Here is a 27,905-nt window from a genome sequence, read left to right on the forward strand (position 1 = left end):
AAGTGAGTTGAGTGTGGAGGAGATGGGAGAGAGACCTTCCTCAAGTTCCCACAGGCTTGGGGCTGGGACTTGAGCACATTATTCTGATTTTAAGCGCATTTTTTTCCCTGTAATTTCAAGAACCATAAGCCGGGCATGGTGGTACATGCTTGTAATCCCAGCATTTGGGAGGCTGAGACAGTTGGATCGCAGTTCATGGCCAGCCTCAGCTACTTAATGAGGTCCTCTGCAACTCAGTGAGATCCTGTTTCACAATAAAGAATAAAAAATAGGGTTAGGGGTGTAGCTCAGTGGTAGAAAGTCCCTGGGTTCCATCTACAGTACCAAAAAAAAAAAAAAAAGTGAATACGGCATAGATAATGAGATACGAATATCAGTCATGTATAATTTTTTCTAAATTATTTCACTCTATCAATATTTAGATTCTGAGTCATAAATCTCTTTTCAGACCTCGTTTTTACTTTACCATACTTACTCTCCAAAGTCCAAGCTTTGTAATCCTTTCTACAGCCTGGACTGAGCTACTAAAGCGGGATACTTTTGGGTTTCTATATTATTTCCTCTCTTTATAAAGAAAGAGTGAATATGGTTTGATAAAACCGGAATAGCATGAAGATAAACATGAGAGAGTGTTAGTGAGCATGATAGTATTGCATATAGAACAATCAAAGAGGTAAGAAAAATAAAGGTCATCAGAAATCGCTTGAGGTTTGGGGAACTCCAGAGCAGGAGTAATAAACCGTGAGGAAGAAATCAAGACATTAATTTCCATTTTCTTTCCCTTTTACCATATTATTCCCGAGAGTTCTCAGGGCTCTCATAACTTTTCTTCTGATTCATCATTTGTTTTTGCCTTATCTTCTCTTATCCAAACCTGGAGACTTTTAGGGAACCTGGGGAGTTAGAAGCAGTGGCCTGTAGCAATGAAATACTGCCCATTTTCTCCAACTATAGTGTAAAGGGTTATGAAGAGGTGTTTTGATTTTTTTTTCTTACAATGTGAAACTCATGCAATTAGCAACTCTCTGCAAAACTTTTCTCTTTATTATATTTTCTAGGTAGTGTTAGAAACAACTCTGCTCTTGGAGGCAATGGATGGAGCCAATCACTCTGTGGTGTCTGAGTTTGTGTTCCTGGGACTCTCCGATTCGTGGGACATCCAGCTTCTTCTATTCCTATTCTCTTCTGTGTTCTACATGGCAAGTTTGATGGGAAACCTCCTCATTGTGTTCTCTGTGGCCTCAGACTCTAATCTACACTCCCCCATGTACTTCTTGCTGGCCAATCTCTCATTTCTTGACCTGGGCATTTGCTCAATTGCAGCCCCCAAAATGATTTATGACCTTTTTAGAAAACACAAAGCTATCTCTTTTGATGGTTGTATAACTCAAATCTTCTTTATTCATTCTATTGGGGGCACAGAAATGGTGCTGCTCATGGCCATGGCCTTTGATAGATATGTGGCCATATGCAAGCCTCTCCATTACTTGACCATCATGAGCCCACGGATGTGCATTTTCATTTTGGCTGTTTCCTGGATCCTTGGCTTCATCCACTCAGTGGCCCAAGTGGCTTTTGTTGTGGACTTGCCCTTCTGTGGCCCTAATGTATTGGATAGCTTTTACTGTGATCTGCCTCAGCTCATCAAGCTGGCTTGCATAGAGACCGATAGACTGGAGTTCATGGTCATAGCCAACAGTGGTCTCATCTCTGTGGGCTCCTTCTTAATACTGATCATATCTTACATCTTTATTCTGGTCACTGTTCATAAACGCTCTCAAGAAGGTTTACCCAAGGCCCTCTCTACTTTGTCAGCTCATGTCACTGTGGTGGTTTTATTTTTTGGGCCATTAATCTTCTTCTACACCTGGCCCTTCCCTTCATCACACTTGGACAAATTTCTTGCTATCTTTGATGCAGTTCTCACACCTTTTCTGAATCCAGTCATCTATACACTCAGAAACAAGGAGATGAAGGTGGCCATGAGGAAACTTTTCTACCAGGTTGTGAGTTACAGGAAGATGTCCTAAGTAACGATAAACCAAAATGTAGCTCTACTCTCAATTACAACAAGAAAAACAGTCATTGAAAAGTTAGATTCCATTAATTTTGTGTCTTAGGTCACATTTGTGTACTTACCATGTTATTGTATATCTCTAGTACTCTACTCAATAAAGATAAAGGAGCTAGTCATGAAGATTTCTGTGCTTCAGACCCTGTGCTGGATGTTTAATATAATATTATTATTCATAATAACTGCTCAGTATTTTTACCTTGATAATTTTTCTTTTGCGGGGCTGGGGATGGAACCCAGAGGCATTTGACCTCCAAGCTATATCCCCTGCCCTATTTCTTATTCTTTATTTTGAAACCGGGTCTCACTAAGTTATATAGGGCCTCACTAAGTAGCTGAGGCTGTCCGCGAACTGCGATCCTCCGGTCTCAGCCTCCCAAATGCTGGGATTACAAGCATGTGCCACCACACCCGGCTACCTTGATAATTTTAAGAGATGCTTTTTGCCCATCTTCTTTTTTGTGGTACCAAGAATTAAACCCAGGGGTATTCTACCTCTGAACTACCCCCTAGTCCTAGAATGAAATGTAGGCATAGAGAAGGAAACAAACAACTCTGCTTAGCAGTTGCAGGAGAGAAGAAAGTCAAGATTGATATTGAAAGTTGGAGAGGAAGGTGAATATGTCCTGATACCCAATGTATGGCATAATGACTACAATTGGTAATAATGCATTATATTGTTGAAAATTTTCTAAGAGTAGATTTTTTTGGTAGTATTAAGGATTGAATCCAGGGACTAGAATTCTACCTTTGAGCCACACTCCCATTACTTTTTATTTTTTATTTTAAAACAGGTTCTTGCTAGGTTGCTGAGAGACTTGCTAAGTTGCTGAGGCTGGCTTCTAATCTGTGATCCTCCTGTCTCAGCCTCCCAAGTACTAGGATTATAGGCATGTGCTGGGCTCTGTACCAGTAGTGCACAAGATGATGCGATGAGAGAATGCCTTTGAGACTTTATTTTGGCCCTGAAGAGGTGAGAGGGGAGAAGGCAAGAGAGCCAAACTCCCTGAACAAAACGCAGCTCTTCCTTTTATACAAGTTTATGATCAGGTCACCAAGCTCTTGTTAGTCTCTAGTTAAAGAAGTAGGGCATTATGTTAAGAATGTTTTAGAAAGTAGGGTTTTGTCTTGCAGTTTCACAAGGGCATCAGAGAGCTCCCAAGCTGTTCTTTCTTGTGGCATCATAAGGACTAGAGATATGGAGAGGTGGGTAGAGGCCATATACACACATTTAGTGGCTTGGGCCAAGTTCTGAGAAGTGATGAGAGAAATGTGAACATGAGGGGAAAATGTTAGGATCTGAGTTTTTGAAGATCTCTTTGAGGATAGCATAGATAGCAAATTTGGAGGGGAAAGCTAAAAGGAGGCAACATGTAGAAAGCTTTTGTGGTGCAGGTAAAACTACCTGCAGAAGTGGCAACTTTAAAGCAGGCATGAATTGAAGACGAATTACTTTGACTACATGACTGTCTCTATTGCTAGTGAGGGAGTGGTAAAGGTGAGTCCAAGACTTAGGAATTGCAGAACTCAACTTTCAAGGATTGAACGTTAGATAAATGGTCAAACTGGATTCTTATTCATTTGTTATTTGTTTTAAAATTAGAGATATGCAAATCTATTATAAATGATAGCAGGTCTGACAGCTTGTGCCTTGAAAACCATAGTTTCAGAGCCAGGATTGTGGAAAGAGAGTAAGTTATTTATTTATTTATTTATTTATTTATTTATTTATTTATTTATTTATACTGGGAATTGAACCCAGGGGCATTCTACCTTCAAGCTACACATCCAGCCCTTTAAAAATTTTTGGGTTTGAAGCAGGGTCTCACTAAGTTGCTGAGGCTAGCCTGGAACATGCAATCCTCCTGTCTCAGCCTCTGGGATTATAGGTATTTACCATCAAGTCAGGCTCAGCCTATACAACTTTTTTTTTTTTTTGGTAGTGGCACTGGTTATTGAACCTAGGGACATTCTACCTCTTAGTTACACCTCAAGTCCCTTCGTTTTTTGCAGAACTTGGGGTTGAAACCAGAGGTACTCTGCCTCCAAGATAAACCTCCAGTCCTATTTTTAATTCTTATTTTTTGAAACAGGTTCTCACTAAGTTGGGGAAGACCTCACTAAGTAGCTGAGGCTGACCACAAACCTGTGATCCTCTTGTCTCAGCCTCCTGTATACTGGAATTATAAGCATGGTCTACCATGCCTGGGGAGCCTATACATTTTGATGGAACTTGGGTGCTCATCCAAAGAAGTTATAACCCCTAGATCTGTGGTGGTGTCATCTGCTGGGCTGGGAATCTAAGATATATATGTATACATACATCTTTGGATATTTATTTATTTATTGTGGTATTAGAAATTAAATGCAGGAGTGTTTACCTTTGAGGTACACACCCAGCCCTTTAAATTTTATTCTATTTTATTTTGTATCAGGATCTTGCTAAGTTACTGAGGGTCTCCTGAGTTGCTGAGACTGGCCTTGAACCTATGATTCTCCTGTCTAATTCTTCCAAGTTCTGGAATTACAGGCATGAGTCACTGTGCCCAGAACATTAGAACATTTTAAAACTGAAGCATAGAGCTGGGTGTGGTGGTGCACGCTTGTAATCCCAGCATTTGGGAGGCTGAGACAGGAGGATCGCAGTTCGCGGACAGCTTCAGCTACTTAGGCCCTTTGCAACTCAGTGAGACCCTGTTTCAAAATAAAGAATAAAAAGTAGAGCTGGGGGTGTAGCTCAGAGGTAGAATGCCTGTGGGTTCCAGCCCCAGTACTGCAAAAAAAAAAAAACCAACAAAACTGAAACATGAAAATTGTATATATTAATGGGGTATCCTTATTTTTTTTTAAAATTTTTTTATTGGTGCATATATTCATACATCATAATGGGGTTAAAAAACTTGTGTGGACATACATGTACAGGTCGCCCATTTAGCCCCTACCCAATTCCCACCCCATTCCCTCCCCATCCCTCCTTCCCATGCTTGGCTTAGTGGTTGACTTCGATATGTTTAAGTACATTGTGTGCTTTAGAGAATTTCCTTCTTAACCCCTCAAATTCCCTCATTTAGGTTGTCTTCTAGGCTCTTCTATAGGATTTCCTTTTTTTATCTAGAGTTCCTCCTATGACCCATTTCTCCTTAGCTTTCATATATTAGAGAAATCATCCAATTTCTTATTTTTTGTGACTAATCTCACTTAGCATAATGTCCTCCAGTTCCATCCATTTCCCTGAAAATGATGTAATTGTGTTTTTTTAATGGCTGAGTAAAATTCCATTGTGTACATATCCCACAGTTTTGTAATCCATTCATCTGTTGATGGACATCTTGGCTGGTTCCATAGTTTGGCTATGGTGAATTGTGCAGCTATGAACGTAGATACACATGCATTAGCTTGGTAGTTTGGTTTACTTTCTTTTGGGTAGATACCCAGAAGTGGTATTGCTGGATCAAATGGTAAATTTGTTCCCTTTCTTCTGGGGATTCTCCATACTGCTTTCCAAAGTGGTTGCACTAATTTGCACTCCAAACAATGTTTTAGAGTTCCCACTTCTCCACATCCTTGCCAGCATTTTTGTTGTTTGTGTTTTGAATTATTGCCATTCTAGTTGGATTTAGGTGAAATCTCAGGGTAGTTTTGATTTGCATCTCTGTGATTGCCAATGATGTTGAGCATTTATTCATGCATTTATTGGCCATTTGAATTTCTTTCATTAAGTGTCTATTTAGTTCGCTTGCCTATTTTTTATTGAATTATTTTTTTAGTGTTGTGTTTCTTGAGTTCTTTGTATATTCTAGATAGTAGTCCTCTATCGGTGGTGTAGGTGACAAAAATCTTCTCCCATTCTGTTGTCTCTTGATTGAGGTTCTTGGCAGTTTCCTTTGCTGAACAGAAGCTCTTCAGTTTCATGCAATCCCACATACTGATTCACCTTTTAATTTGTTGTGCCTTTAGGGTCTTGTTGAGAAAGTGTTTATTTGTGTCTGTGTTTTGCAGTGTTGGACCAATGCCCTCTTCAAGGAGCCTCAAGGTCTCTGGTTTAATTTCCAAGTCTTTGATCAATTTGAATTGACTCTTGTGCAGGGTGAGGAAGTGGGATTAATTTCCAATTTTCTGCATATGGTTAACCAGTTTTGCCAACACCATTTGCTGAACAGGCTATCTTTTTTCCAGTGTATGTTTTTAGCCCCTTTGTCAAAAATCAATTGGCTGAATGTGTGTGAACTTTTTCTGGGTCTTCTATTCTGCTCCATTGGTCTCTGTATCTGTTTTTGTGCCAGTACCATGCTGTTTTTATTACAATGGCTTTGTAGTATAGTTTAAAGTCAGGCATTGTGATTCTTCCTGCATGGTTTTTTTTGTTGAGAATTACTTTGGCTATTCTGTGCTTTTTGTTATTCCAAATAAATTTAAGGACTGATTTTTCTATGTCTGTGAGGAATGATCTTGGTAGTTTAATGGGCATTGTGTTGAATCTGTAGATGACTTTTGGAAGGATGGCCATTTTAATATTTATTCTGCCTATCCATGAACATGGAAGATCTTTCCAACTTCTAAGATCTTCTTTGATTTCTTCTTTTCAATTTTTTATAATTTTTTTTAGAGATATTTTACTTCCTTGGTTAAGTTTATTCCTAAGTATTTTATTTTTTTTGTGGGAGATCCTGAGTGGAAGTGTTTTCAGAATTTCTTTTTCAATGGATTTATGGTTGGGGCACAGAAAAGCTTCTGATTTTTTAAGATTGATTTTTTTATTTTAAACAATTTTTTATTGAACATAAGTAGTATACATTTACACTATATTTGGTGCCCCCCCCACCAATGGTTGTCCAGGTTAACCATGTCTTATTCATAATTTTACACATGTTCAGTTGTAGACCCTCATTAATCAAGATCGGCCTTTCTCCTCTCCTATCTTTCCATTAAAACTTAGCTAGTATTTCCCCTCTAATATCTGGGGTCCTACTGGTATCCTTTGTGTTTTCTAGTTTGGGCATATTAGAGGAAACATGTGTATCTTCTCCTTCTGTGCTTGGCTGATCTCACTTAACATGATGCTCTCCAGGGCTTTCCATCTTCTTGCAAATGATAGAATTTTGTTCTTCTTTATGGCTGAATAGAATTCCATTGTGTGTATTTCCCACAGTTTTGCTATCCATTCATCTGTTGATGGTGATCTGGGTTGGTTCCATATTTTGGCTATTACAAATTGTGCTGCTATGAACATAGGTATGCATATGTTGCTGTATTTCTCTGAATTCAACCCCTTTGGAAAGATACCCAGGAGTGGTATAGCTGGATCATATGGTGGATCTATTCCCAACTTTCTCAGGAATCTCCACACAGATCTCCATAGTGGCTGAACTAGTTTGCACTCCCACCAACAGTGTAAAAGAGTTCCTCTTTCCCCACATCCTCGCCAGCATTTGTTGTTGTTTGATTTTTTTATGCTTGCTACTCTGACTGGGGTTCGATGGAATCTCAGTGTAGTTTTGATTTGCATCTCTCTGATGGCCAGTGATGAAGAACATCTTTTCATGTGTCTATTAGCCCTTTGTATCTCTTCTTTTGTGAAGTGTCTATTTAGTTAATTTGCCCATTTCTTGATTGGGTTGTTTGTTTTGCTAGTGTAGAGCCTTTTGAGCTCTTTGTATACTCTGGATATTAGCCCCCTATCAGAATGGTGGCTGGTAAAGATCCTTTCCCATTCTGTAGGCTTCCTCTTTAGGTTATTGATAGTTTCCTTTGATGAGAAGAAACTTTTTAGTTTGATGTTATCCCACTTGTTTATTCTTGCTTTAATTTCCTGAGCTTTGGAGGTTTTGTTGAGAAAGTTACTGCCTGTGCCAATATGTTGTAGTGTTGAACCTATGTTCTCCTCTACTAACTTCACTGTCTCAGGTCTAATTTCTAAGTCTTTGATCCATCTTGAGTTGATTCCTGTGTTAGGTGAGATATAGGGGTTTAGATTCATCTTTTTACAAATGGTTAGCCAGTTCTCCCAGCACCACTTGTTGAAAAGGCTGTCTTTTCTCCAGTGTATGTGTTTGGCCCCTTTGTCAAAGATTAATTGACTAAAGATGTGTGGGTTTGTTTCTGTATCTTCTATTCTAATCCACTGGTCAGTATATCTGTTTTTGTGCCAGTACCATGCTGTTTTTACTACTATTGCTCTATAGTATGGTTTGAAGTCTGGGATTGTAATGCCTCCTGCGTGTTTCTTGTTATTGAGAATTGCTTTGGCTATTCTAGGTCTTTTCCTTCTCCATATGAAGTTCATGATTGATTTTTCTAGGTCTCTGAAGAATGTCACTGGTATTTTAATGGGAATTGCATTGAACCTATAGATCAGTTTTGGCAGAATGGCCATTTTGATGATATTTATTCTGCCTATCCATGAGCACGGGAGATCTTTCCATCTTCCAAGGTCTTCTTCTATTTCTTTCTTTAATGTTTTATAGTTTTTGTTGTAGAGGTCTTTTACATCTTGGGTTAGGTTTATTCCTAGGTATTTTATTGGTTTTGAGGTTATAGTGAATGGAATTGTTGTTTTTGTTTTCTTCATTGTGGGTTCGTTGTTGGCATAAAGAAAGGCCACTGATTTCTTTAGGTTGATTTTGTAACCTGCAACTTTTCCGAATTTGTCGATCAGCTCAAGAAGTCTTTTGGTTGAGTTCTTTGGGTCTTCCAGATAAAGGATCATGTCATCTGTGAATAAGGATAATTTCACTTCCTCTCTTCCTATGTGGATTCCTTTGATTTCCTTCTCTTGTCTGATTGCTGCAGCAAGAGTCTCAAGGACTATATTGAAAAGGAGAGGTGAAAGTGGGCATCCTTGTCTTGTTCCTGACTGTAGCGGAAATTCTTGCAGTTTTTCCCCATTCACTATAATGTTGGCTTTGGGTTTGCAGTATATTGCCTTGATGATGTTGAAGTACTTTCCTTCTATCCCAATTTTTTGCAGTGTTTTTAACATAAATGGGTGTTGGATTTTGTCGAATGCTTTTTCAGCATCTATTGCTATAATGATGTGGTTTTTGTTCTTGGTTCTATTTATGTGGTGAATAACATGTATTGATTTGCGTATGTTGAACCAGTCTTGTTTTTCTGGGATGAAACCGACTTGGTCATGATGTATTATTCTCTTGATATAGTTTTGAATGCATATAGCTAGTATTTTGTTTAGAATTTTTGCATCTATGTTCATTAAGGATATTGGTCTGTAGTTTTCCTTTCTTGAGGTATCTTTATTTGGTTTGGGGATTAATGTGATACTGGCCTCATAGAAGGAATTTGGAAGAGTTCCTTCTCTTTCAATTTCCCGGAACATGTTATGAAGTATTGGTATTAGTTGTTCACTGAAGGTTTTGTAGAATTCAGCTGGGAACCCATCTGGGCCTGGGCTTTTCTTTGGTGGAAGAATTTTTATTGCCATTTCTATTTCTTTGGTTGTTATTGGTTGGTTTAGACTTGCTATGTCCTCTTGGTTGAGTGTAGGAAGGTTAACTGTGCTTAGAAATCTGTCAATTTCATCCAGGTTTTCAGATCTATTGGAGTATAAATTTTTAAAGTAGTTTCTGATAATATTTTGAATTTCTTCACTATCAGTGGTGATATCTCCTTTTTCATTTCTAATTTTGATATTTGAGTTGATTCTCTTTTTCTTTTGGTTAGGTTGGCCAGGGGTTTATCAATTCTATTAATCTTTTCAAAGAACCAACTTTTTGTTTTATTGATTCTTTGAATTGTTTTTTTGTTCTCTATTTCATTTATTTCTGCCCTAATTTTGATGATTTCTTGCCTTCTGCTGGCTTTGGGAATAGACTGTTGCAGTCTTTCTAGGTCCTTTAGTTGTGTCATTAGGTTCTTTACTTGGAGGTTCTCTGTCCTTCTTATGTGGGCACTCAATGCAATAAACTTTCCTCTTAGAACTGCCTTCATGGTGTCCCATAGGTTTTGGTAAGTTGTGTCTCTGTTTTCGTTTGTTTCCATAAATTTCTTTATTTCTTCCCTAATTTCTGCCCTTACCCATTCGTTATTCAATAGTGTATCATTCATTCTCCATGAATTTGAGTACTTTCTTTTGAGTTTCCTGTTGTTGATTTCTACTTTGATTCCATTGTGGTCTGAAAAGATGCATGGAATTATATTACATTTTTTGAATTTGCTGGTATTTTCTTTGTGTCCCAGGATGTGATCAATTTTGGAGAAGGTTCCATGGGCCGCTGAGAAGAAAGTGTATTCTGTAGTTCCTGGTTGAAATACTCTGAAAACATCTATTAGGTCCATTTGGTTTATGGTTTCCTTTAGTTCTAAAGCGTCTTTACTCATCTTTTGCCTTGAAGATCGATCCAGTGGTGTGAGAGGCGTATTAAAGTCTCCCAGAATTATTGTATTTGGGTCTACTTGGGATCTTATGTCCAGAAGGGTTTGTTTTACAAATGTGGTTGCACCCACATTTGGGGCATAAATATTTACTATCATTATATCTTCTTGGTGTATTGTTCCTTTTAATAAAAGGAAGTGCCCTGATTTGTCTCTTTTGATGTGTTTTAGTTTAAAGTCTGTTTTGTTGAATATCAGGGTTGCTACCCCTGCTCTTTTTTGGTCACTGGTGGCATGGTATATCTTTTTCCATCCTTTCACCTTCAGCCTGTGAATGTCTTTGGCTGTGAGGTGAGTTTCTTGCAGACAGCATATATTTGGATGTTTCCTAATCCACATTGCCAGCCTATGTCTTTTGATTGGTGAGTTAAGTCCTTTGACATTAAGAGATATTACTGAAATATGATTTTTGTTTTCTGCCATTTTGTGTTCTGTCTACTCTTGGGTGGTGTGATCTTTCTTCTTTACTTAAATGGCCCACTTATTAACTTCCTCTCTTCTCTGATTCTGAAGTCTGCTTCTTTTTTCTTCCTTATGACTTATTTCTTTAAGAATTTTCTCTAGTGTTGGCTTTGAATTCATGAATTTTTTGAGATTCTGTTTATCCTGAAAGGCTTTGACTTCCCCATTGATCTTGAATAGTAGTTTTGCTGGGTAGATGAGCCTTGGCTGGAAGTTATTTTCTTCCAGGGTCTGAATCACGTCGTACCAGTCTCTCCTAGCATTCCTGACCTGGGTTGTATAGTCTGGGGTGATTCTTATTGTTTTGCCTCTATATGTCACCCATCCTTTTGTTCTCACTGCTTTTAAGATTCCTTCCTTGGCCTCTATGCTGGTCAATTTGGTTATTATGTGGCGTGGAGTGGTTTTTCTTTGGTCCTGTCTCAGTGGAGTTCTGTATGCCTCCTGGACTTGAAGATTCAAGTCTCTTTCCATATTTGGAAAATTCTCTGAGATTATTTCCTTGAAGATATTACAGATGCCCTTGGTCTGTACCTCTATCCCTTCCTCGATGCCTATTATCCGTAAATTAGGGCGCTTCATATTATCCCATAATTGCTGGATGTTTAGGTTTTGTTGCTGTAATGATTTCTGTATATCGCTGACTGTGTTTTCGGTTTGGGATGTACTGTCTTCTAATATTGATATTCTGTTTTCCATTTCATCTAATCTTCCAGAATTTCTTTCTATTGCTGTCTTCATTTCACTTATTGCCTCTTTCATTTCATTCCAGACCTCTTTCTGATTCTTTTTTAGTGTTTCTAATTCACCTTTAACCTCCTCTATACTTGTTTTAAATCCTTTCATCATATTGAACATCAAGATTCTGAACTCCCCTTCTTGCATTTCTAGTAGGTCAGTATTCGTGATTTCTGCTGTCTCTTCATAATTCGTGGTTCTCATATTTATAGTGTTCTCTGTCCTGTTTTTCTGATTTCTACCCATCGTTCGTGAGTACTGTGCTTAGTCAAATCTTAATATTAGGAGTTTGGGGGTATTGGTTAGTCAGCAGAGCCTTTCCAGTGTTGAGGGTGGGTGATGTGTAAGGAGCTGGGGTGATTGGTAAAGGAGTCAGATTAGGTAGAGGATATGTTAGGTTGAGAAAGACTTTAAGTATGATAAGGTAATAACTTGCTAGGAATGAGAGAGAGTTAACTACTAGGACTCTTGTCGTTGGTAGAGTAATTATGGATATAAGAGATACATTGAGTATTAAACCAGGAGGTATATTGTGGGGAAAAGTTTTGGGGGAGAAAAGTATGTAGGTTAGTGTGGGTAGGTTTGTAAATAGGGATTATGGAAGGAGCAGACAGACATAAAAAAAAAAAAGAATCCACCCAAGATACCAAGACTATTATGTCATCCAAGAAAAATGAAGGAAAACCAATAAAAGGAGGAGAGTGAAAAAAAAGGAAGGGAAGAGGAAGAAAGAGGAAAAAAGAACAAGAAAAAAGTAAAAGGAACTAGCAGCTGTGTGAAATAAAAAAATAAGGCAAACTATCATATATATATATATATATATATATATATATATATATATATATATATATACAAGTTAAAGTAAAAGAAGTGTGGGTTAAAAGAAAAAAAAAATAAAACAGCAATAACCCTACCAAAACAAAAGCACTGTAAAAGCAAAATAAAACAAAACATTCACATTAAAAGTAAAACAAACAGTCCTCCTTATTTACGCATATGGGGTCAGGTCCAAATAATATGTGTGTATCTGATTGCTTTGGTAGCTTTCAGAATACCATCCAATGTCTCTTAGTTTTCTTTGTACTCTATTTTTATCTTCTTAAGTCACTCTGGGTGTTTGGACACCTTTCTCTTCTTTAGCTGCTTTAGGTTTATGTGTCCGGATGTCTGATTTCACTGTTATTTGATTCTGTACAATTCACAGGTTCTGCGAAATTCTAACCTGTGGTCAGCACCTCTGCACTCACCACCCTAGCCTCCAGCCTGAGCGTCCCTACAGCAGGGGTGGAGAATGACCAAAGTATAATTGGAACCTCCCCCTGAGGTCCTGAGCAGATTTTGTGGGCCGATGGATTTTCTTGTGTCTCTGGAAATTCCAGCTGGGCTAGCCGGTGTGGTCCCAAGATGTACCCTGGGCAAATGGATGCTGGTTCCTGGATGCTCACACTTACTGCCAGAGCTCTGCCTATTCCAAGAGTGCAGGCTGGATGTGCTGCTAATACTGGACCCAAGTGAGAGTGGATGCAGCTGTCTATTGCTGCTGGTATGTTCTTCCAAGGTGTATTGAGCTGTGTTCTCACTTAGCACTAAGCCTCTGGCTACCAGGAGGGTGGGAACACCCAGCGGTGGGCCAGGGGTGCAGGGTAGGTGCTTAAGGGTCCAGTGCGCGTTGTCCAGCAATGGTCTCTGCCTCCCGTGGGACGTAGAAGCTGGGGGTGCCCCAAGGAGATTTCCGGGTCACCCAGGGCTTTCACAGCCTGGAAGGCAGGCTCTGGCAAGGTGGCAGGGGCTAGACACACAAGCAGACTTCAATTTAGGGGTAGCAGTGTACAGGTACTGACTACCAGCAGGAGACCGTGGCGCAGGGAAGTTGAGCGAGGAGAGTGCTGGGATCTGAGGCTTGAGCCCATGCTGGGGGGTTGAGGCTGCACACACGCTAGGACCCCAACTTGCCAGGGCACCCTCAGGTACCTGACTTGGTGCAGGAATCCGTGGGAGTCTCTATGCAGTTGTGATCCGGTCGCTGGTGGGCACACAGAATTCTGGTGGCTGCTGCTCACTGCTTAAGATGCGGTCCTAAGTCCGTTTTTAGTCCCGAATTATCTTTCCGTGGTAATATCAGGCAGGCAGCTCCTTGGGCAGCTGCAAAGGCAGCCCGCCCATCAGCGTTCTGATCAGTGTTCCAATTGTATCTGCAGCAGGTCCCGTGTCCGATCTTTGTTCTTCTTCTTCAAGTTCAGGGTTCCGCCGAGGTACCTGGATGTGTTTTGGTTCCTGGTATGTATTTATTTTGTTGATTTAGACACTGCTTTCTAAGTATTTAAACTTTATTTGCTTCAGCTACTGAGAAGTGCTGTGTCCCTCGGTCGCCATTTTGAAAAAAAAAACAAAACTTAAGATTGATTTTGTATCCAGACACTTTGCTGAATTTGTTGATCAGTTCTATAAGCCTTTTGGTTGAATTTGTTGTGTTTTCTTAATATAGTATCATGTCATCTGCAAATAGTGAAAGCTTAAGTTCTTCTTTTCCTATTTGTACTCCTTTGATTTCCTTTTCATGCCTTATTGCTCTGGCTAGAGTCTCTAGTACTATATTGAAGAGAAGTGGTGATAATGGACATCCTTGTCTCGTTCCAGTTTTTAGGGGGAATTCTTGAAGTTTTTCCCCATTTAATATGATGTTGGCAGTGAGCTTATTGTAGATTGCCTTTATGATGTTGAGATATGTTCCTTCTACTCCAATTCTCTGCAGTGTTTTTTTTTTATCATAAATGGATGTTGGATTTTATCATATGCTTTTTAAGCATCTATTGAAATGATCATGTGATTTTTGTCTTTGGTTCTGTTTATATGATGAATTGATTTTCACATTTTGAACCAGCCTTGCATCCCTGGGATGAACCGTACCTGGTCATTGTGTATGATTTTCTTTATGTGGTTTTGAGTGTGTGTTGCTAGTATTTTGTTTGTTTGTTTTTTCTTTTAAATTTTTTTTTATTGGTGCATTATATTCATACAACATATTGGGGTAAAAAACTTGTGTGTACAAACATGTACTCATTGCTGATTTAACCCCTACCCAATTCCCACCCTATTCCCTCCCCGTCCCTCCCTCCCTAGCTTGGCTTAGTGATTGACTTTGATATGTTTAGAAATTTTCCTCTTTCCCTCCTCCTTTCTCCTCCTTTAGATTGTCTTGTTTGCTCCTCTATAGGATTTCCTCTTTCAAGAGTTCCTCCTATGACCCAGTTCTCCCTAACCCTCACATAGTAGGGAAAGCATCTGATTTCTTATTTTTTGTGACTGACTAATCTCACTTAGCATAATTTCCTCCAGTTCCATCCATTTCCCTGAAAATGATGTAATTGAGTTTTTTTTTTTGTTGTTTGGTATTTTTGCATCCGAGTTCATCAAAGATATAGGCCTGTAGTTTTTCTTTCTAAAACTGTCTTTATTTGGTTTTGGTATTAGTGAGATTTTGGCTTCATGGAATGTATTTGGGAGAGTCCCATTTTTTTTTTCTATTTGACGAAATAGTTTGAGGAGTATTAGCACTGGCTCTTCTATAAAGGTTTTAATTAATTAATTAGTTAATTAATTAATTTATTTTCGTGGTAATGGGGGTGGAACCCAGAGGCTTTCTACCTCTGGGCTATACTCTCAGCCCTATTTTATATTTTATTTGGAAACAGGGTCTCACTAAGTTGCTGAGGCTGGCTTTGAATCTGTGTGATCCTCCTGTCTCAGCCTCCCAAGCACGGGGATTACAAGCATGTGCCACCACGTCCGGCTTCTATAAAGGTTTTATAGAATTCACTTGGAAAACCATCTGGTCTTGGGCTCTTCTTTGATGGTAAGCTTTTTATTGCTGTTTAAGTCTCTTTGATTGGTATTGTTTGGTTTAAATTTTCTATGTCTTCTTGACTTAGTTTAGGAAGGTAGTATTTATCTAGAAAGTTGTCAGTTTCCTCCAGATTTTCCATTTTGTTGGAGTATTGTTTTTCAAACTAGTTTCTGATAATATCTGGCTTTCTACACTGTCAGTAGTAATGTCTTCTTTTTCTTTCTTTCTTTTTCTTTTTGGTGGTACTGGGGTTCCTGGAAGCCCTTCTACCTCTGGGCTACACTCCCAGACCTATTTTTACATTTTTATTTGGAAACAGGGTCTCCTAAGACAGAGCGTGTGGCTGGCTTCGAACCTACGCGATCCTCCTGTCTCTGCCTCCCAAGTGTGGGGATTACAAGCATGCGCCACCACTCCCAGCGATTCTTTTTTTTTAGTTAGGTTGGCTAGCAGCTTATCGATCTTGTTAATTTTTTTCGAGAAACCAGGTTTTGGTTTTGTTGATTTCTGTATTTTTTTTATTCTCTACTTCATAATTTCTGCTCTAATTTTAATAATTTCCTGTCTTCTACTGGCTTTACAGTTATATTGTTCTTGTTTAACAAAGGCTTTGAGGTGTGTCATTAGGTTTATATTTGAAGATTTTTTTTTAATGTGAGTACTCAGTGCTATAAATTTCCTCTTAATACTGCCTTCAAAGTGTCCCAGAGGTTTTGTTATGTTGTATCTTTATTTTCGTTTGTTTCTAGAAATTTCTTGATTTCACCTCTTATGTCTTCTATGACCCATTCTTCATTCAGAAGTTTGGTGTTCAGTCTCCACATGTTTATGTGGTTTCTCTGGATCTTCTTATAGTTGATTTCTAGTTTCATTCCATATGGTCTGAAATGACACAGGAAGTATGTAACATTTTTTGAATTTGCTAGTGCTCTTTTTGTGTCCCAGGATGTGATCAATTTTGGAGATGGTTCTGTGAGCAGCTGAGAAAAATGTAAACTCTGCTGTAGATTTTGAAATATTCTATATATATCCAACAAGTCCATTTGATTAATGGTGTTCTTTAGTTCTGAGGCATCTTTACTGAATTTTGTCTGGAAGATTGGTCTAATGGTGTGAGAGGTGTGTTGAAGTCTCCTAGTATTATTGTATTGGGATTTATGTGTGTTTTAATGTCACAGAGTGTTTGTTTTATGAAAGTAGCTGCACCTATGTTTTGGGCATAGATGTTGATCCTTCCTCTTGCTGGATTATTCCTTTTACCAGTAAAATATGACCTTCTTTTTTTCTTCTAATAAGTTTGGTTTTGAAGTCTAACTTGTCTGATATCATAGTTGCTACTCCTGCTTGTCTTCGAGTTCTGTTAGCATGAATTAGCTTGCTCCAGCCATTTGAGTTTGTTCCTATCTTTACTTGTAAGGTGTGTTTCTTGTAAGCAGCAAATGGATGGATTCTGGTTTTTAAACCATTTTGCCAGTTTATGTCTTTTTATTGGGGAATTGAGGCTATTTACATCCAGTGTGATTATTGAGAGATGATTTTTAATTCCTATTGTTAATATTTTATTTCCGTTTGAAATACTGTTTATTCTTCTTTGCATATTTGTCTGCTGGATGGGAAATCTTGTTTCTCTGGTTCTGGTGTGTATTACCTATTTCTTCTTTGTAGTTAATCTCTTTGAGTATTTTCTCTAGCGTTGGTTTTAAACACAAATTCCTTCAGTTTCTGTTTGTCATGGAAGCTTCTTATTTCCCTATCTAATTTGATAGATAGTTTTTTCTGGGTAGGAGATTTTTGGCTGGAAGTTGTTTTCTTTCAGAGTTTGGAATATATTACTCCAAGCCCTTCTGGTTTTCATGACTTAGTTTTGGAAGTCTGGAGTGATTCTAATTGGTTTACCTCTGAATGTTACTTGGCCTTTTTGTTTTTGTTGCTTTTAAGATTCTCTCCTTCACTTCTACATTGGTGATTTTGACAATTATGTGGCATGGGGAACCTTTTCTCTGATAATGACGAAAGGGAGTTCTATAAGTTTCTGCTATTACTTCTTTGAAGAGATTATTGTTCCCTTTGGTTTCACCTTCTTTTCCCTTCTCTATGCCAATTATTCTTAGGTTAACTCTCTTAAAATGGGTCCATATTCCTTCAATGTCAAATTCCTGCTGTTGGATTTTTTTTTTTTTTACTAAATTTTAAACTATGTGTTCGTTTTGGAGTGATCATCTTCTAGGAGTGAGATTCTATTCTCCATGTGGAATAATTGATTGTTTAGAGTTTGAATTGAGGCCTTTAGTTTAATGATTGCATCCTTTATTTCTTTTTGACTTTCTCTAAATTCTTTTCAAAGGTCTTGTATTAATTCTACAATTATATTCCTGATTTAATATTCTGGAGATATCTGCATTTCTGTGTTATCAGGTTCTGGTATTTTGGGGTTGTGGGCATTCATTGCTCCATTCTTGTTCCTCTTTCCCATGATTTCAGAAGTTTGTGCCTTCTCTGGGTTATTCTCTGGGTCACCAGGGCTTCACTTATGGATCTCTGGAGTTTGTGGTAATCTCAGCTATCACTACTCCTTTACTGGGTTGAATTGTAAAGTCTCATACCCAGGAGTTAGTTGAGGCTGCATGAGACCGTGGGCATGCCGGGCTGAGCATTTTTCCATGGGGAGCTGCTACTAACGTGTGGTTTCTCTGCCACCGCTACTCCTTCACTGGGTTGCATTGCAAAATCTCATATCCAGGGAGATTATCAAAGCTGTGCAAGTCCTGGGGGGTGCAGTGCTGGGATTTCTCCTTTAGGGGGCGCAATTTCACTTACAGTTATTGTATGCACTAATCTGGAGCTGTCACGGGTGTGGTGAACTTGCTGCCACTGTTGGCAATATGGCACTGCTGCTATGCCCTCGGCTGGCATATTTATTTTATGGTTTTGAGCTCCGTTCTGAATCCCTGGTAGGCATGATGAGCTTGGCCACTGGAAGTTTTAGACATTCTTTGCTCTGAAAGAACTGCTGAATTACACCTGAATGATCCATAGCTGCTCACTTCAGCTCCTTGTTTACCTTTTCTCTCTGGAGCCTGGTGCTGTGAGGCAAGATGGCGCGGCATCTGCCGCCGCGATGTGGGCTGGTTTCTTTTCTCATCTCTGGTTGTTCTTCTAGTTTTCTTTTTCTCTGTCCCTTGTAATTACAGTTTTTATTTCTCTGCTGATAGTGTTTTCTGGCTATGTAAAGCGCTGATTTTGTGGCAATAGAGATCAAGTATTAGCAGGACTTGTAAACACTGCTTTTCTCTGTCCTCATCTTCTTGGTAGTCCCCGGGGTATTCTTATGTTTTGATACAAGTATAATTATGTAGCCATGTAATTAGGCTTAATATATCTATCTCCTTGAACATAAATCATTTCTTTATGGTAATAATTTAAAATTTTTTCTTCTGGCTTTTTCAAATATACAGTAGATACTTGTTATTTACACTCCCCCTACCATGCTACAGCATGCTAAAACTCTGTGTGTGTTGTGTGTGTGTGTGTGTGTGTGTGTGTGTGTGTGTGTGTATGTGTGTGTAGTACTGGAGATTGAACCCAGGGGCAAGGCATTCTACCTCTGAGATACACCCCCAATTCATTTTTTTTTTTGAAAAAATGTCTTGCTAGGTTGCTGAGGGTTTTGCTACATTGCTGAGGCTGGCTTTGAACCTGTGATCCTCCTGTCTCAATCTTCCAAATATTGGGATTATAGGCATGTGTCACCATGCCTGGCTATGCCAGAACTTCTTAATAAGTTGAAGCTGGATACTGAAGGGTTTTTTGTGTGAGTTCTTAATGTTTTCCACCTGGGTCGAGAGCACACTGCTCTTAGCATGGGCCGTATGCGTGTGTGTGTGTGTGTGTGTGTGTGTGTGTGTGTGTGTGTATTACTGGGGATTGAATCCAGGGGCATTCTGTCTCTAAGTTACACCACCAGCCCCATTTTACTTTTTATTTTGAAAGAAAATTTTGTTAAATTTCTGAGGCTGGCCTTGAACCCAGATACTCCTGTCTTAGTCTCCCAAATTCTAGGATTACAGGTGTGCACCACCATGCCTGGTTAAAGCAATGACTGCTTGGGAGACTGAGCCATCCTGAAAGCTGGTTCTGCTAGCACTGACCTACAGTGGTCCTAAGCATTCAGATCAGGCACATGAATTGTGCTGTTTAGTAACTGGAGACTTTGTTGCAGACCTTCCTGATTCTAAAGATGATGTCACTCTTCCAACTCTGATGTAGTAACACTGATGTTGCTTCCTATGGAGAGCACAATTTAAGGAATGTGTGTTTGAGGTTTAAGAAACAGAAGATAAAAGCTCACCTAGAAACATACCATTCTATGAAAGCACCCTAGATTCTTAACTGTTTGGGGATGAGGTGGGAGAAAGAAACAGAGGTAAGGGTGTTTGGCAGAAATCTGGGGTGCTACTATGGTGGTTTGGAAGCGTGGGTGGAAAGGCCATCTTGTTATGCCTCATCTTTTTGTATAGCTCATATTTTCCCAGATTTCTATAGGAAACTTCAATTGTCACTATGTAATCATTTTTGGACATGAGATTTTTTAAACTTTTTGATGAACTCATGAATTTTAGTGTTTATCATATAATCAGTGAAGTATGTCATTAAACATTTTTCAGATATTTTTTGGTTTTGCTTTTTGTTTATATATATTTGGTGCTGGGGACTGAACCCATGGACATTCTACCTCTGAGCTACATTCCTAGCCCTATTTTATTTATTTATTTTTATTTTGAGATGGGGATTCACTAAGTTTCTGAGGCTGGCCTAGAACCTGTGATCCTCCTGCTTCAGTCCCCAAGTCCTGGGATTATAGGTATGTGCTAACACACCTGGTTGTTTATATTTTTAACCAAGAAAATTTATTTTAGGTTATATCATTTGCAAGAAAATGAATGGAACTGGAGAACATTGTACTAAATGAATCAACCAGTCTGAGAAAGTCAAGGGTCATGTTTTTATCATATGTGAAAGCTAGAGATCCTGGAGACAGTCCAGTCCAACCAAGAACCATTGTTTCCCACACCTGCTAGAGCCTCAGATAAGAGGTCTTGCTACCTGCAGCCTCTGTTGGAGACCCAGCTTCAGCCAAGTGGACCTGATACAGATTATTCTTTTCCTGTTTGCTCCTCTCAACTTTATCCTGTTATTAGAAACCACTGAATGTTTCAAGTTGAGGAATGGCAAGATGTTGCTTTTAGCTAAGAAACATCACTCTGTTTTCCCTTTGACCTGCCCATCTTTACAGACTGGTTTGAGAATGGTTTCAGCAAGTCGATGTCTTCTCTAGTTAGGTCCCAGGCTGAAGGACCTGACTTTGGTTAAGCAGTTGAGTGCGCTGTTGAATTCAATTTGCTGGTATTTTGTTGAGGATGTTTGCAGTGATCTTCATTAGAAATATTGGCCTATAGTTTTCTTTTCTTGTGGTGTCTTTATCTGGCTTTGGCATTAAGATTATGCTGGTCTCATGCAATGAGTTTGGAAATGTTATTTCTACTTTTTTGGGGAAGAGTTTCAGAAAGATTGGATATTTTTTTCCCCAGCTGTAAAAAATTTCTATTTTCTATTTTTTTTTTGTGGTACTGGGGGTGGAACCCAGGGGCTTTTCTACCCCTGGGTTATACTCCCAGACCTTTTTTATACTTTACTTGGAAACAGAGTCTCACTAAGTTGCTGAGAGCCTCACTAAGTAACTGAGGCTGGCTTCGAACCTATGTGATCCTCCTGTCTCAGTCTTCCAACCTCTGGGATTAAAAGCGTGCGCCACCTTGCCTGGCTATTTTCTATTCTAAAAATAGAAATTATGGCCGGGCGTGGTGGCGCACGCTTGTAATCCCCTCGCTTGGGAGGCAGAGACAGGAGGATCGCACAGGTTCGAAGCCAGCTGCGCACATTGGCTTAGGAGACCCTGTTTCCAAATGAAAAATATAAAAATAGGTCTGGGAGTGTAGCCCGGAGGTAGAAGGGCTTCCAGGAACCCCAGTACCATCAAAAAAAAAAAAATAGAAATTATGGGAAATACACACAATGGAATTCTACTCAGCAATAAAGAAGAACAAAATCATGTCATTTGCAAAGAAGGTGGAAAGACCTGGAGAACATTATGTTAAGTGAGATCAGCCAAGTACAGAAAGAGAAGGGGCATATGTTTTCTCTAATATGCCCAACTAGGGAGTATTTGGGATACCAGAGGGATTCCAGATAATAGAGAGAAACCTCAGAAAAGCTAGAAAAGCTAGAAAGGAAGGTTAGGAGAGGAAGAAGGCTGAGGTTGATTAATGGAGGAGCTACATTCAAATATGTGTGTAAGTGTGAATGTAGCATGGTCAACCTGGGCACTCATTGCTGGGAGTGGGGGAGGGGAAGCGGGGGGGGGCAGAGGGCACCAAGCACTGTGTGAATGTATACCTTTTCCAATATGATCCACATTATGATGTGAATTTATATTGTACCAATAAAAAAAAAGACAACATCTGTAAATGTTTTTCTCAGTCACAAGGCTTTGTAATATAGCATGTCAGACCCATGCCTTAAATCTTTGCAAGAAAGGGCATCCTCATTGTGGACTTAATTGGTATAATTAATCTCCTAGTGATCTAGGAAGTCTATATAAAATAAATAACTAGATTCTTCGAGGCCTTTGAATACACGGAGAAAATCACAAATGCACAGGAAATATCAGCAAAGGACAACAGAATTCAGCTGTGAGACCATCTGGCCTTGGGCTTTTCTTTGTTGGGAGGTTCAGTGCTTTTCTCTATTTTTTGAATGAAATTCAATGTTGCCAATTTTTAAATCTTGTATAAAATTCCTTTTTTTATGGTGCTAGGGATTGAACCTAGGGGCATTCTACTTCTGACCTACACCCTCAGCCCGATTTTTTCTTCTTTATTTTGAAACAGGGTCTCACTAACTTGCGGAGGACTCACTGAGTAGCTGAGTGAGGCTGGCTGCAAACCTGGATCCCCCTGCCTCAGCCACCCAAGTACTGGGATTATAAGCGTGTGCCATCATGCCTGGCTCTATAAAATTCTTATTCTCCTGTCCTTTCCAGGTTTGTTTTTTTTCCCTTCTCTCTGGCCCCTTCTCGATATTTTTTTTAATCACCATTTCTCCTTAGTGTTCTTTATTGGCATTTGTTCCTCTTGCTTATCCCTGAAGTTGTGGCTGACTTTAGAGGTCCTTCTCAAGCCTACTGTCTTTTCATTTATACAGTCTCCTCATGAGACTTATTTTCTTTTTGTCATTAGGTACCCCTGGATGACACCCGAATCTACATATTCGGTCTGGATGTTTCTGCTGAGATTCAGCCATGTACTCCTGGACATTGCCACTTCAGTATCTGCCCAATAAGTGATGTTCAGTGTCACAAGTTGAATTTATCATTTTCCTCTTCAAAACCAGCTTTCATGTTATTGTCCATTCTTAGGGTATGGTGGCTCCATTATTCCTTTAACTGGAATATCCTCTTCCTTACCTCTTCATTAATCAGCTCCCAAGGACTGTTAAATCTACCTTCTAAATATTTTTGAATTTATTCAGTTATATCATTACTCAGTGGCACTTTTATTATACCATCATAATAATCTCCTGATGGGTTTCTCTGTAGTTACTAAGATTCCCTGAATCTACCCTCTACCCAGCTGCTCTAGTAAAGATCCTGTCACATCACATCCTGCATCAGTCTTCAGTGTATCTCCCTATTGTCCTCAGAATGAAGTTTGAACTAATTAACAGGGTAATAAATTTCTTCATCTTTTGTCCCAACCCCCTTTTCTGGTACTTGGAGTTGAACCCAGGAGCATCTACCCCTGAGCTACACTCCAAGCTTGCTTTAAAATTCTAATTTTGGAACAGAGTTTTGTTAAGTAGCTGAGGCTGGCTTTGAACCTGCAATTCTACTGTCTCAGCCTCCCAAGTACTGGGATTATGGGGTGTGTTGCTATGCTCAGCCATCTGGCCCTTGTTTAGTCTTCAGGCTTATCTTTTCCTGCTGGCCCCTCTCAACTTTAGGTTGTTACTGTTAGAAACCACTGGGAAGTTTCAAGTAGAGGAGTGACAAGATGCTGCTTTCACTTGGAAATATCACTTTGCTTTCTACTGGAGAATAGATTTAAGGAAGAGTTTAAACAGGGAGACCTATTAGGAGGCTGATGTATTAAATTAGGTGGAGATTAGCTGTATATTCACCAAGGGTTGTAACATTTCAGATGCTTCAGTGTTGACAAATTCAGGATGTATTTTTGAAAGAAGAGAAAAATTCTGTGAATTTGCTTTGAGAATAGAATGATCACTTATTAAGTGAGCCAACTGGTGATGGAAGTATAATTGGAAAAGGAGTTTTAATCCTGATGCCCTCTTACAGCAGGATTTAACAATAGCTGTCATATCTGATAGCAGACACTAAAAGTTCATTTATGTTATATGAGGCACAGTAGAACAATAAAATCTAGAGGAAAGATATTAGTATGCTTTCTTGATAGCATTTATATGAATGATGGTCACAAATGTTTTCAACTGTAAATTTAGGGTTTTGTAAGTAAAATCCTTCACATCTGGATTTATTCATTTTGTCAATAGAAGGAGGCCTTGAATATTTTTCGGTTAGTAAAGAGGTAGAATAATATTTGGAATAAGTAAAATATTTATCTTGGTGTTTAGAATTTTAATAATGTCATCACACATGAAAAGTATACACTGGAATAAAGTTAAGTAACATTAAGATAATAAAAACATTGGGCTGCAAGACCTGGTAAAGACAAATGTGTCCTGTGTACCACAATATTTCAGATATTTTTCTGTTCTGCTTGAGCAGCAGAAATTTATTCTCTCCTTGGGTTCTCTTGTAGCACTCCCCATCAGCATATAAAGAAACTTGGAAGCTGGGCATGATGGTAAGTTCAGTACTTGGGGCTGGGACAGGATGATTGAGGGTTGGGGACCAGCTTCACCAATGTAGAGAGGCCTTCAGCAACTTAGCAACACGCTGTTTTTTTTTTTTTAAATAAAAAATAGGGCTAAGGGTGTAGCTCAAAGGTTGATGCTTCTGAGTTCAATCCCCAACACCCTCTCTCCCTTCTCAATAAACAGAAAGTTTTGTCATTCAGTAGGATCCTTATGAGAGAGAAGCCCAGCTGGTAAGTCATGTCAAGGCTCCAGACATGTGAATGAGTCCTTCTTAAACCTACTACCCGAGTCAAGCCATCAAATGATCGAGGCTACAGGGGAGACAAGTGGAAACTATCCACTAAGCTTAGCCTGAATTGTACTCATGAGTAAAAAATGTTATTGCTGTAAGCTACTTAGTTATACACCAATAGAAAATTGACATAAAGCACTCTGTGTAGTTACAGTTTACCAAAGGCCCTTCCACTTACTCTCTGAATAGTTTTTAGGTAAAGAAAGAAAATATAACCAGAGATTTTCTGTTCTGCTGATTTTGTTTATTTGTATGTTTATGGGTACATTATAATTGTAATAATGGTGGGTTTTATTGTTACATATTTGTACATGTGTATGCATAATTTTTTGAAGTTTTTAAAGAAAAAGATCTCAACTTCTGAGAGGTTAAAGTACTAGCAATTTCCCTCATCGCAGTCCCACTAGCCTTTTGAATTCGTCCTCCTGTGCTGTTCTTATGGCATCTGTTCATTTCTTTATGTCATACACATAACAGAGGATTCGCTAAGTGTTGACCAGACAACCGTACGACTTATTACATCTAATTTAGTTATCCTTTATATGAGATGTGGATCACATTCTAGGATTTTTTTTTCTCTTTTTGCTCTTCCTTTCTTCCTACAGAGGTGATAAGCTTTATTTTCATTTTTGGGAAGTTTACATTTTCACTTTTACAGGGTCTTTCCCCTTATAAATGAGAAGAGCAAGCAGGTAACAAGATTAAAAAGTATATGATATTCACACATACAAATTCCCTAGTCTCTCTTCTTTTCTCTCAAGTGACCCATTATCAACTTTTCTCTTTGATTGCTGTGGTCAAGTTTTTGTGGTCCCTGGAAACAATTCCCTTGGCAAAATGTGCTCAAAATGGCAATTCCAGGTTTCTACAGCAGTATTTAAGCAACTGTTAAGTGCTGTTAATTAGCTATTTTTCGTCTATGAAGGTATTACATATAACATTTTATGCCAAGTGATGATAACATTTCAAAGGCGAGAATTCTGCATTCGATGTCTTTTTAATTCTATGATAATTTCAACAGTGGTCCAGGTAGGTTTGATGGATGGAAACTGTCTTGATGGAGGTCAGCACTTCAAGAGGAAACACATGGCAATTAGAGGGAAAATTTAATCCACCTCAAGAAATGAACCAGTTCTGTTATTCTATAGGCTATTCAAAGCAGATTAACCAACAATTAAAATGTAGCAGATAGCCGGGCGTGGTGGCGCACGCTTGTAATCCCCGCGCTTGGGAGGCAGAGACAGGAGGATCGCGCAGGTTCGAAGCCAGCCGCGCATGCTGGCTTAGGAGACCCTGTTTCCAAAATGAAAAATGTAGCCGGGCATGGTGGCGCACGCTTGTAATCCCCGCGCTTGGGAGGCGGAGACAGGAGGATCGCGCAGGTTCGAAGCCAGCCGTGCTGGCGTAAGAGACCCTGTTTCAAAAATATAAAAAATAGGTCTGGGAGTGTAGCCCGGAGGAAGAAGGGCTTCCAGGAACCCCAGACCACCAAAAAAAAAAAAAAAAAAACAAAATGAAAAATGTAAAAATAGGTGTGGGAGTGTAGCCCGGAGGTAGAAGGGCTTCCAGGAACCCCAGTACCACCCAAAAAATAAAAAAAAAAAAAATGTAGCAGACCAAGGAATGAGCAGACATGCCATGATTTCATGTCCAGTATCCTAGGGGTTATTTTGTAGCATTTGCACAGATGTTTTGCATGTGGGTCTGTCTTCAGGCAAGAAAGAAAGACCAGAAGATCTGTCTAGTTGAAGTAAAATATAAAGAATTTCGAGCAATACTAAAGAAACTATTAGCTTTTACATCGGTACACGCACACACACACACACACACACACACACACACACACACTTGGTTTTACTTTAAAACTTTAAAAACACATAATGATTGTACAGATATATGGGGTACAGTGTGACTTTATTTTTGGTATTAGGGATTGAGCTCAAGGACATTCTACCTCCACACCCCCAGCCCTAGTTTTTTTTTTTTTAATTTCTATTTTGAAACAGGGTCTCTCTAGGTTGACGAGAGTCTCACTACTTGCTGAGGTTGTCCTTAAACCTGCAATCTTCCTGTCTCAGCCTCCAAATACTGAGATTACAAGCGTGCACCACCACACCCAGCCAATGTGATGTTTTTGTCTACATTGTGCAACTATCATTTCAGAATAAGTAGCATATCCATTACTTTAAACATTTATTTATTTATTTATTTATTTATTTATTTATTTATTTATTTATTGTGCAGTGCTGAGGATGGAGCCCAGAGGCCTTCTACCTCTGGGCTACACTCACAGTCTTATTTTATATTTTTATTTGGAAACAGGGTCTCACTAAGTTGCTGAGAGCCTCACTAAGTAGCTAAGGCTGGCTTCGAACCTGTGCGATCCTCCTGTCTCAGCCTTTCAAGCACTGGGATTACAAGCGTGCGCCACCACACCCAGCTATTCTTTTCTTTTATGGTGAAAATTTCAAACTCTTCTCTTGCTGTTTTGTATCTTTGGTATGTTATGGTTTACTGGGCTACAGACTGGATGCAAAAATAAGATCAATCATAGTTAGAGAAAATCGTATAGTGGAGGTAATCTGAAAGGAAGAGGCCAGAGGGCAAACATATTAATTCTGAATTTGCCATCAATTAGTTCTGTAGTTTCAGGAGAGTCATTTACCCTCCTTGTATTTGGCTTCTTTAATTCTAAATAAATGAATTTTGCATTCAGTGAAAAAGTCCTATTCAGGTCACAGCTGTTTACAAGTCTTGCTGCACTGATAGCTGGTAAGAACAATCATTTTGGAAGCATATAACTCGGGCGCCGCTTCCCACACATTGTTCTTGTGTACTAAATGGTGTCCTGGACTCTTCCTACTCATCTCAGGAAGAACAAACTGGTGGCGGAAGTTCTGTGAGCATCAGATTGAAATGCTTTCTTGAAAATTTTAGTATTATCCAGTAGATTTAAATAATTGAACTTTGTTAGTAACTTGAGACTAAAGTTTAGAAGGTAGAAGATATGAGTGTGTGTGTGTGTGTGTGTGTGTGTGTGTGTGTGTGTGTGTATGTATGTATGTATGTATGTATGACTGGAGATTAATCCCCAGGACTGGAGATTAAACCTCTGTGGTATAACCTCAGCTCTGTTTTATTATTTTTATTTTTTC

The 27,905-nt window shown here is 39.0% G+C and overlaps 1 protein-coding gene across 1 annotated transcript in view; it reads left to right on the top strand.

Moving 5' to 3' along the window:
- Positions 1 to 1,091: 1,091 nt before the first annotated feature.
- The window catches only part of LOC308271363 (olfactory receptor 4F15), a gene marked incomplete at both ends in the record, with an annotated part of 42,940 nt that continues 16,126 nt past the window's right edge, over positions 1,092 to 27,905 (top strand). The window contains one exon of the mRNA XM_080707660.1: positions 1,092 to 1,331. Within this exon, the coding sequence (XP_080563786.1) occupies positions 1,092 to 1,331 (240 nt within the window). The remainder of the gene's footprint in view (positions 1,332 to 27,905) is intronic.

Source organism: Muscardinus avellanarius, assembly GCF_963383645.1.
Source record: "Muscardinus avellanarius genome assembly, chromosome: 12".
Lineage (NCBI taxonomy): Eukaryota > Metazoa > Chordata > Mammalia > Rodentia > Gliridae > Muscardinus > Muscardinus avellanarius.